Below are 11,626 nucleotides of genomic sequence, written 5' to 3'. Positions count from 1 at the left end.
GAATACACAAAGAGCCAAATTTGAAGAGTCCATCCAATAAAAGTGAAATTGTTTTCTCTCAAATATTTCTTTGTTAATTATTTATTTGTGAGTGACTACGCTTCCAACATAACATCTGTTACACCATTAAATAATATTTTATATTATTTTATAGATTTCAGTATTCCTAAATAATTCCTTTATGGTAAACAATAAAGTGAGTAATAAGAAACAAACTATATCATACTACTATATAATTAGAAAAAAAATTCCTGACTCAAATACAATAGATGGGATTGTTGAAATACCTTCAATCTATTATCTGACGCTCTAAAGGACTAACTATGGGATTTTAAAGAAATGTGTCATATAAACTATCTAATTCTACTAATGCATCTAACTATAATCTAATATATATCTAATAATAAACTCCCCTCTCATCTTGCCTATGAAAATGTAACTAGCATACTGATAATAAACAACATAAATTTCTATGTCAATTCTCTACGGTTTACATTTTTCTTTTTCTTTCTCTTTTTTTTTTTTTTTTTTTTTTTTTTTTTTTTTTTTTTTTTTTTTTTTTTGTCTATCTTTATTTGCCTATTTCTTAACAAGTAACCATACACATCTCTCTCCCCCTCTCTCTCTCTTAGAAGTTCAAGAGAAAACCCCAAAAGAGAGGTTCTTTTGTGGAGTATCATATGTATATATAATGAGGCATGGAAAAGAGAGAAGAAAAGGGAAAGGCATTTTAGAAGTGAGCTTTTGTCATTAAATAAATTGAGAAAGAGAGAGAATATGCATTATTACACAAGTGAGTGAAGAAGAAGGGATTTTTGACCTAAAAATCCTTAATTTACAAGTGCTTTCTCTCTCTATATATATAAATCCTTGTATATATATCCTCACAAGAAAAGAAAAGGCTTTTATGAAAAAGACACAAGTAAGCATCCATACTTTGTTAAAGCAAATTATTTAAAACAAAAATAATAATAATAATAAAAAGAGATTACTTGGTAAGGAGCTTGAGAATATAAATAGGACTTTGATTCCTCAACACAAAAATTCATATATACATATACATATAGCTAGGTGGTTGCTATTGAAACAGTTGTAATGCTCATGCCCCCACTCCCTTTTTTCCTTTTCCCTTTCCTTTCCTTTTTTTTTCATTTGGATTTCTTCATTCTAAATACCATTTATTAGACCTGTTTGATATGATGTGAAAATGTTTTAGAGAGATTCTTTAAGCTTTTTTTTTTTTTTTTTTTAGTGGAGCACTGTTGATCAAAATGTTTAAGAAGATGGATTGCTTTCATAAATTATTTTTAATATTTTATTTTAGGTTTGATATTCAAAATTATATGTCTAACTTGTTAAGCTATATTTAGATTGAAAATTATTTTTAAAAATTAAAGTAGATATTAGTTTGTACTCTTAAGTTTTCGAGTTATATCAATATAAAACTTCAAACTAGTAACTACATCAATTTAAAGTTTTAGAGTGAGTCAATTCAGACCCTTTCATTCGTGATTTAAAAGGAGTTTTTTAAAAAAATAATAATAAGAAAGAAATTGTGAAATGGAATCAATAGATGCATCCAAACATCTCAATTATGTTGACACATTCTCAGCATCCTCATCATTCTCTAAATTCTAGATCAAAAAGATATCATTGTCTTCAAAGGATAAAAGTACAAAAAGGGAGGTGTTAGAGACAACCAATTTTCACTTTGATTTCATTTTTTCAAATTAGATCAAAGTCACCTAAATAAAATTATTCTTCTCCAAAAATACTACTAAAGAAGCAAAAAAAAAAAAAAAAATTACGATCGTGTAATTTCTTTTAAATAAGTTTTTAAAAAGTAGAGGACAAACAAATGAAAATCACTCTAATTCAAGAAAAAAATGTTACTATTTATTTGATTCTCACATTTCTCTCTAACTTACATCATCATCATGTTGTGTAGTTGTAAAAATGTATAAAGAAAAAAAAAAATTGATCCATCCAAACATATATATACTAATGATAAAGATATTTGTAATAAAGATTAAATGTATTAATACAACTCTTGTAATATAAGGAGTATTATTGAAATGAGTACAAAGTTGAGAGCATTTTCTATAGCTTAACCACAAATAAAACTAGTAGTGGCTGGCAAAAAAGTGTTGTACCAATTGATTATGTTATTATGTTTTCTACTTTTTAAAACATTTTTAACTAAATTTATATTAGAAAATAAATAAATCTAAATAATTTACCAGAAAATACAAAATTTAAACAACATTAATAACATGAAAAAAATAATAATTAGTAAAGAGAATATAACTTTCCATAATATTACAAATATTCTACAGGTCCAAGATCCTCTCCCCCAATCACTTATTTAAAAAGCTCCCTTTCACTTTCATTTCACCCCATAGTAGAGAAGAAGAAGCTGTTTAAGCCCTTTATTCCTTTCACATTCATTCTTCTTCCCCAACCTCCCACCGCCATGGCCACCGCCGTGTCCTCCACCTTCCTTCGCCGCTATCTCTACTCGTTGTCCCAAACGCCTCACCGGCTAAGAAAGCGAATGCTAGCAACATGGACTCCTGATCAAGAACTTAACCAAGTTAGGCAAAGGTCAGGAGCTGACATGAAGAGGAAGCTCAAGTGGTTCGATTTAGTCGCTCTCGGTGTCGGGGGAATGCTCGGCGTTGGCGTCTTTGTCACTACTGGTCCCGTCGCCCTCCACGTCACCGGCCCCGCCGTTTTCTTGTCCTATATTATCGCTGGAATATCCGCTCTCCTTTCGTCTCTATGTTACACTGAGTTCTCCGTCCATGTCTCCGCCGCTGGCGGCGCCTTCAGTTACTTAAGACTCACTTTTGGTATGATGTCAGTACTAATAATGTCAACCCCACACTACTACAATTTTGATCTTTATCGAAAAACATTAAAAATAGTTTCATTAGTGTTTACTACCCATCAACTAATCGAAAAACTATGAATTCACAGTTTTGATGGGAAGTTAAGTACTTTTATGTCATCAAAGATGCTTTTATTTAGCTTTTTGACCGTCAACATAAATATAAACCTTTATTGACATTTTATTATCGTTAATATAAGTATTTTTAAATCAATTGTAATTAAATTAAAGTTTTATTGGCGATATTTTGTCACGAGCATCAACAAAACAAAAACTACATAGTCAACAAAGTCCAAACTTTTAGCGGTGTCAATTTCAAAATTCAATTGTATACTTTTACTCGATCTTTTTAGCTCTCGGCTTCAACAATAAATTAACATGATATCGAAACTCGGGTGTATATATATATATATTTGATGATGGTGGTTTGAGATGTTAATTATATGATATATTTGTAGGTGAATTTGTGGGATATTTTGCTGGAGCAAACATTATAATGGAATATGTGTTGTCAAATGCTGCAGTGGCAAGAAGTTTTACAGAATATCTTTGTGTTGCATTTGGAGAAAGTGAACCAAATGCATGGAGAGTGGAAGTTCATGGTTTATTAAAGGGTTATAATATGTTGGATTTCCCTGCTGTGGGTCTCATTCTTCTTCTCACTCTTTGTCTTTGCCACAGGTTTTTCTTTTTCTCTCTCTCTCGATTCACCATATCTAAATTAATTTTACTTACTTTTCTTTTCTTCCAATTTTTTTTAATATAAATTTGTTTTTCTCTCACCTTGCAATTATGTGGGTCTGTTACTATTTTTGTTATATTTTATAAATCACCCAATGATAATTATTTTGTTTTTTCGTTTTTGTTTTTTTTAAAAAAAATTAAGCATATGGACACTACTTTTACTTTTAAATTTTTTTTTTGTTATCTACTTTCTACATATGGTTAAAAAAAAACAAGTCAAATTTTGAGAACTAAAAAGGTAACTTTTAAAAAATTGTTTTTGTCTTTGAAATTGAGGTATGAACTCAACCATTTGTACTTAAGAAAGATTGATATTATTGTAAGAAATGTGGATGAAATAGATTTAGTTTTCAAAAACAAAAATAAAAAATCAAATAGTTACCAAACGGAATCTAATTTTTTTTAATTACAAATCTGGTCTTTATGATTAGGAAAAGGATTAGATTTTGGTCACTGCATGGAGTATTTATAAAGATTTTATTAAATCATAGACACTAAATTCTAACTCTTTTTTTTTTAACCATAGAGACCAAATTTACAATTTAAACTTTCTTATTTAAGATAAAAAACCAATATTTCCACCTTAGAATTAAGAAATTATTCTGAGACTTTTTACACTATTTGATATATGGGACAGTATCTACAAAAGGTATTTTAAATTTGTATCAAATATTGATTATCACAAAATAATGACTGTTTTTAATATATATTGAACAATTATGAAAGTAGTTGCCTCACTGAATAATTTTTTTCTCAATTCCTAACATGATTATTTTCAAAAGAATATAATTTGATCATGAGATTGAAAATCCCCAAATCCCAATTTTTTTTATTATGATATAGGAAAATGGAATGTATGAGATAGTATAATAGGGATAGTGTTTTTGGGGTTTGATATATATAATTGAAAAAAGTGGTATATATATATATATATATATTGGTGTTGTGTTTTGCAGTACAAAGGAGAGTTCAATATTAAACCTAATAATGACAGTGTTCCATGTGATATTCTTTGGGTTTATAATTGGTTGTGGGATGTACAAAGGAAGTGCAAAGAATTTAGTAAAGCCTGGTGGATTAGCTCCTTTTGGTGTTAAAGGTGTCTTGGATGGTGCAGCTATTGTTTACTTCAGCTATATAGGCTATGATTCAGCTTCAACACTTGCTGAAGAAATCCAAAACCCTACAAAAAGCCTTCCAATTGGCATAGTGGGTTCTGTTATCATTACTTCAGCTCTCTATTGTCTCATGGCTTTGTCTCTCTCCCTTATGGTCCCATACAATCAGGTAAATTATTTCAATAATATGTCACACTAGGTCCTAGTACACATTGCGCTATTCAAATACTATACTTTTTTTTAAGAATGGATGACCGGTTTAGAGAAGAAAAAACCGTGTTTGATAATCATTTTGTTTAAGTTTGGTTATTGAAAGTTTGTGTTTGACAATCGAATATCGATACATTTTAAGACGGACAATGACTCTCCACCTAAATTTTTTTCCTAGAAGTATAGTTAGACTGGTAAAGAAATTGTACTTAAAAAAAAGGAAGATGGGAAATGTCATTAATGACTTTCTTTTAGTATATGCTAAGAAAATGATGAGAAAAATAAAACATGTTTCTCATTAAAAATTTGAATCAAATATAAAGAAAGTTTAAGCATGTGTTTTTTTAAACACATCTTAGACTTAACCAAAGCCACTAAAATTAAATTTATTGATAGACTAAATGGGTCCATAAATGAAAAAAAAAAAAAGCTTCATCAAATATGCATATAAATAGCTAGCAATCATTATAAATAAACAATCCTAATTGTTAATGGATTGTGACTAGGAGATAGTTTTCCTTCCTCCAATTGGGGTCATTTATAATTATTATAACCTATATACATATAAATATATTTAAAATTTTGTAAACAGATATCAGAGAAAGCAGCATTTTCAATAGCCTTTCAAAGGCTTGGTTGGAAGTGGGCAGGCAATTTAATAGGTGGTGGAGCAAGCTTAGGCATTGTGGCTTCTCTTCTTGTTGCTATGTTGGGACAAGCAAGATACCTTTGTGCAATTGGAAGGGCTAGGTTAGTCCCTTTTTGGCTAGCCAAGGTCCATCCTAAAACAGGCACACCATTGAATGCCACACTCTTTTTGGGTAATTCCTTCCCTAATTCTTTTTTCTTTTGAGTTTAAATATTATTGTTATAGTTCATTTTAATCTCTATAATTTTAAAATGTTCATTTTTATCTTTATATTTTTAACATTTTAATTCTTATACTTTCAAAAGGTCTATTTTCGTCCATGTATTTTTGAAAAAGAGACCATTTTTGACCTAGACAATGATTAGATATAGCATAAGTACTTTTATCTATATCCTAGGCAACCCTTTTTGTTACATGGTAAAAATAATAATAATGCACCAACCTTTATGCAACCCACCCAATATCTAAATATCTTTTTTTTTTGTCCCTTTATTTTTCAAAAATCAAAATGATCACTTTTTGAAAGTTCAACCATTAAAATGTACAAAAATAAACATTTTGAAAGTAGAAGTTCAAAAAAGAATTTCAGAGAAAAAAAATGAACTAAAGTCAAAATTACGACCATCAAGTAATATTCGAAGGTTTTTTAAATTTTGTTACTAGTATCCGGCCACTTCAGAAAATTTTTATTGAACCGAAAAATTTATGCTCATCAAATTCAAGTTAAATCTCTTTTGAATATAATCTAGGGCTATTTTTAGATATATAAAAATAAATCAAAATATTTATAAAATATAGTAAATTTTATAACTATCAAGAAGTCTATCCGTGTCTATCGACGTCTATCATTGATTGTTCTAAAATTTTGCTATATCTTATAAATATTTTTAAATGTTTTATCATTTGAAATAATTTTCTTATAATCTAACTACATTTCAATGACTATTAGTAAGAATATAGATAAAAGAGTTGTGATAAAAAAAACAAAGTTAGTAGAAGGACAATGAATATGAAAATTAAAATAATGTACATTATTTCAATCAAGCTTGTAATGCAAGTCTCTCTTTTCCTATTGTATAGGACTTTGTACGGCTTCAATTGCACTCTTTACTGAGCTTTACATAGTGATTGAAATGATTTCAATTGGGACACTCATGGTGTTCTATCTAGTAGCAAATGCAACCATCTATCGTCGATACGTCATGGTAAGCAAACATCCTCCGTCTCGTATTCTCCTCTTTCTTCTCCTCCTTTCGTGTTCGGCCATCGGTTTCTCCCTATCGTGGAAGCTCAACCAACAATGGTGGCCGGGTCTTTTATTCTTCGGTGCATCGACGATCTCCATCATCGCCTTCTTTCATTACAAATTCCCGAGCCAGGATACATCTGAGGCATGGTCGGTGCCCTACATGCCATGGCCGGCTGCGACATCGATATTCCTTAATGTGTTTCTCATGACCACATTGAGGATGTTGTCATTCCAAAGATTTGCAATTTGGTCATGCTTGATAACCTTGTTCTATGTGGTGTATGGTGTTCACTCAACTTACAAAGCTGAGGAGATTATTATGGAGGTGAACAATAGGGTTGGTGAAGTGACCAATAATGTGAATTCAACAGTCCAACAAAGCAAGCTGGATATACAAGTGCTTTGATAGATGAAAGTTGACTTTCTAACACACATGACCACTACTTTTATTTCTTAAATTTGCTCAAATTTAATACTTTATTTTATATATCCTTTTCTTTTGTCACTCTAGCTATGGAGTCTAGGGATTGTTCTTTTGTGTAAAATATTGTAGATTATGAAATTTAATTCAAACAAGCTTATTATATATCAAAATACAAATTATACTTCTTTCTAAAAAAGGACCCATTTAATGAACTAATATTTCCTTGATTTTGATAAATTAGGTCTCTCTAAAAGACAAAATTTCCAATTTTTTTTTTTTTACAAAAATGACCCTATTTAATAGGTTATAAACAAAGGAATTGAATTGTGAATCATGGTGGACATTTCATATGGAGATCTATATTGGAAAAATCCAATTGCCATGGTGGGGAGTTGAAATATAGGTACAAAAGGAAAAAGAATATCCAATAGCCCCTCTTTTGCCCACTCACACAGGGAAAATTAAGAAAGAGAAAAAGGGTGAGAAAAAAAAAAAGACCATCCAAAATAAAATTGGTGCTGTTCTAGTCTTCTAGATATATATTTTTGTTGGCTGCACTTTTTCTTTTTACTTCAATCTGTCATAACAACTTGACATAAAAGAGAAAAATATGTATAGCATGACGGTAGTGGTCTTTTTGTGAAGTGCGTAAAGATAGATATGAGCAATTTGGGCAATTATATAATCCAAACAGAAGTGGAAATTTGTTTTTTAACCATTGGCACAGTTTGAAGACCTAAGAACATGTTTAAGAAAACGAATTGTGTTGTAGTTTTGGTTAGTCCGTTTTATAATTTTCTACGACAATGGTTGCGATTATCTCAAATAAAATCTTAACATCTATTTTAAACAATAGTTCATTTTCGTGTAGAATATTTTTCTTATCTGGAAATATCTAGCTGCAATTTTCTATCCAATATTTTCCTTTATTGAGGTGCGGCTTATCTTTTCCAAATGAAAATTTGTTTCCTTTCTTGGATTTGATTATTTAAGGAGATTTATGTTGAACATTTAAGGAGGCTGCTTTTGTTATTAAGCAAGACGTGTTTTATTTTATGACCATTGTTGTGCACGATGTGTTTTTTCTTGTTGCTTACTATTCCGCTGTGCAAGTTCTTCATCTGTTGGAGTGCAATACTTTGAAGTAAATCACAGTCTTAGGGGGAGCCTAAACCATTGCTGCTAGGGATTCTTAGTCTTAGGGGGAGCCTAAGGCTTAGCTTCAGAGAAGGAGTTCTCCATCTTTAGGGTATCCTAAGATTCATCACTAAAGGGAGTTCGCTGACTAAGGGGAAGATATCTAAGTGAAAGAAGTCTCACATACTGTAAGAAGCCAAAGTGTCTAACACCAATATTATCAAACTTATAGGGAGCCTAAGTACACTTGAGAGGGAGTCTCACAACTAAGGGAAGCCTAGGTGGTTAGTGAGTTGAGCTTTATGTGAGTCACTATAGTGATTGTGTATTACAAATAAGTACTATGTTGTGAGCTGCTTAACTCTTTATTATTAATGGATTATCTTCCCTGGACACACTACCCCCTAGACATAGGTGGATTACTACGGAATTGTGTTACCAACTTTTGTATGCCTTTACTTGTTTACTTGTTAGTATTTGTATTGTTATAAAGCTTGTCAATGCTTTGCGTTTAACATTCATGTTTTGAGTGGGGAGTTATCCTGTTGCTTTTTCATTTGGTACCAGAGTGGGTCACCTTCACCACAAGTGCTTCAATTATGGATGGGATCAAAGAAGGTGACTCTACCACTCGTCCTCCAGTTCTAGATGGAACAAATTATTCATATTGGAAAGCTCAAATGACAGCTTTGGATAGATAGAAAAACTTAGAAGGCTATGGACTCTAGGTGGTCTCATCTTACCACCAAAATTGATGATGGAAAGGAAGTCTTGAAACTAGAGTCTCAATGGTCTGGAGAAAAAGATGAAGCTTAGTTGGGGAGTTCTCGTGCCTTAAATGCCATATTTAATGGTGTAGATTGCAACATATTCAGACTAGTTAATACTTGTGTCTTTGCTAGGGAGGCATGGGATATCTTATCCGTTGCTCATGATGGAACTTCTACTGTCAAGATGTAAAGGTTGCAATTGTTGAAATTAAAGTTTGACAATCATTGGAAGAATTCATTCTGAATTCAATATTTGGCTGTTAAACAATGCAAATAAGTCGTTTGCCCTTGGAGAGAAAATTTCAAAAGAAAAACTTGTGCGGAAGGTTCTTAGGTATTCAAGGAAGCTCAAGACATAACAAAGCTGAGAGTGGATAAAATATTTGGTTCCTTGCTTACGTTTGAGATGTTGGAAAGTCCAAGAAGAAGGACAAGGGAATTGCTTTTCAATCCTCAGTTAAAGAGGAACTTGTTGAACAAGATAGAGAGTCAGAGGATTCCCTTACTGAATCCATATCACTTCTTTCAAAGCAATTTAATTGTGTTCTTAAACATTTCGGGAAAATGTCTGGTACCTCTAATTCTTCGAGTATACCCATTGCCTAAAAAAATTCCTTTCATTCTTCCTCTATGGTGTTTACGAAATCTTAATTTGAGTTTATAAAGCATGCTAAAACTGTTTTGCAGAAAGTAGGGTTTCATGTTAGAATACCTTTGATGAACAGCTGAAATTCTTCTTCCCATCTACGAATTGGGCTTCCAATTTGATAGTAGACCACCACAATGATCTTCTCTACTAATCTTCAACTTGGATTGAGAGGTGGAATCTCAGATTTAGCTCAATTTTGGGTTAGGAAGGAAGAAGGTTTATGGAAAGCAAACTGATATTTAGAATTTCAGATGCATCAAGAAGTTCAAAATCTGAAAATTGAAGTTTTTAAACAACAAACTCATGCAAGCACTTTGTTCATCAACTTGATGACACTTCAACAACCACTAACAAAGTGGACTTAGGTGTTAATTATAGGGTTAATCCATATCAAACTTGCAAATGTTGGTTTAATTCCACTAATGGAATTTTTAAATTTTCAATTTCTTTTCCAATTTTTTTTTTATTTAATTTTCACTAAAATTAAATTTAAATAAAAATTCAAAATTGATTTTGAATTTTCAAAATTGAAATTGTTTTATTTAAAGAATTAATTAATGAAATCTAATTAATTAATAATTTAATACCAAATATTAAATTAATTAAATACCTAATTTAGACATGAATTCTATTCATATAAATTAATATTTAAATATTTTAAATTCTCTAAATTCGTTTAATTCAACAAAATTAAACGTTTTAATTATATCGAAAATAATTAATCAAACACTAAATTGGATTTGAACACTTCAAATTCAAAACCCTAATTTCAAATTTGAATAATTCAAATCTACTCAATTCATTATTCCAAGATATATTTTACGAGCTAGTAAAGGGACCTTATGGACCTAAAGATCATGAGCTCCAATGATTTGAGATTCATTGGCTAAACTCTTTAGACCGAATTAATCAATATTTGTTAACTATCGAGACACACGACTATAGCTTGATAGTTGTACTCTCCTCACTTGTAGATATATTTTTGTCCAATTTTTACCATAATTAGTAAGTCGATCCTTCACAGATCGTTCGTATTTATAGCTAGGTCAAAGTTATCGTTTTACTCCTATAAATACATCTTGCTCCTTAAGCTCTCACTGATCCTCCATTTAAATAATTGGTTTATTGTCCAACTTATAAACCATTACCCTCTCGATCATGTAAAAGTCGGGCTCCATTGCCCAAGGCCAGGAATCAGTGCTTAAGAGAACAACCTATCTGCTAACCCTAAACTGGGTAGGAGCGAATTCCATCCTACAGAACTATGACACCAGTTATCTATCCAATCTTATCCTCAAAATGGGAGGTTTATTGAGCAGTGTTGTTAGACTACTCTCACCTATATAGATCAAAGAATAATCTCAAATAAACAGGAGTTCATAGTTAGCTCAGGATTAAGATCGAGTTACCTTAGGTCATTGAATTTGAAATAGTCAGTTTTAACAGTAAACGGTCGTTATAAAAAAAATGACTATTTCGAGTTCCAATCTTATGCAAACTCATTGCATAGGATGCCCCCACTCATATGTCTCCACATGAATGATTTGGTGATCACATCATTTGTATTAGTATACAAAATGGGCCACATCCAATAGTGTCACTAAGATGAGGTACCCAATCTCATCCATATACTTATAGACCATTTTGGCTATATACTAAAACCTGATCCTTTTTTATGTCACCATATAAAATTAAAGTCTTCATATTATAGTCATGGATTTGTTTATTGGATGTTTGTAAGAGAATGCAATATCAACAATAATTATTAGAATAAAATACTCAATAA

At 31.0% G+C, this 11,626-nt stretch overlaps 1 protein-coding gene across 2 annotated transcripts; it reads left to right on the top strand.

Moving 5' to 3' along the window:
* Positions 1-2,377: 2,377 nt before the first annotated feature.
* LOC120077701 (cationic amino acid transporter 6, chloroplastic-like) lies at positions 2,378-7,432 on the top strand. Of its 2 annotated transcripts, none has more exons than XM_039031662.1 (5): positions 2,378-2,852; positions 3,349-3,571; positions 4,684-4,921; positions 5,555-5,783; positions 6,692-7,432. In XM_039031662.1, exons 1-5 carry the CDS (start codon positions 2,474-2,476, stop codon positions 7,264-7,266), a joined length of 1,644 nt encoding a protein of 547 aa, XP_038887590.1. In that variant the 5' UTR covers positions 2,378-2,473; the 3' UTR covers positions 7,267-7,432. The 2 variants fall into 2 exon arrangements, with proteins under 2 accessions (XP_038887590.1, XP_038887589.1); XM_039031661.1 differs by having other exon boundaries at positions 4,591-4,921.
* The last annotated feature ends 4,194 nt before the right edge of the window (positions 7,433-11,626 follow it).

This window comes from Benincasa hispida, chromosome 5 (genome assembly GCF_009727055.1).
Source record: "Benincasa hispida cultivar B227 chromosome 5, ASM972705v1, whole genome shotgun sequence".
Classification (NCBI taxonomy): Eukaryota; Viridiplantae; Streptophyta; class Magnoliopsida; order Cucurbitales; family Cucurbitaceae; genus Benincasa; species Benincasa hispida.
The sequence above is the reverse complement of the archived record's forward strand: the minus strand, read 5'-3'. Positions and strand labels throughout refer to the sequence as shown.

Bases quoted from the DNA above. Each gene is read 5' to 3' on its own strand.
- LOC120077701 (XM_039031661.1), top strand. From the start codon at position 2,474: ATGGCCACCGCCGTGTCCTCCACCTTCCTTCGCCGCTATCTCTACTCG. The intron at 3,572-4,590 runs GTTTTTCTTTTT...TGTGTTTTGCAG, and splicing joins ACTCTTTGTCTTTGCCACAG to TACAAAGGAGAGTTCAATAT. The intron at 4,922-5,554 runs GTAAATTATTTC...TTTTGTAAACAG, and splicing joins TTATGGTCCCATACAATCAG to ATATCAGAGAAAGCAGCATT.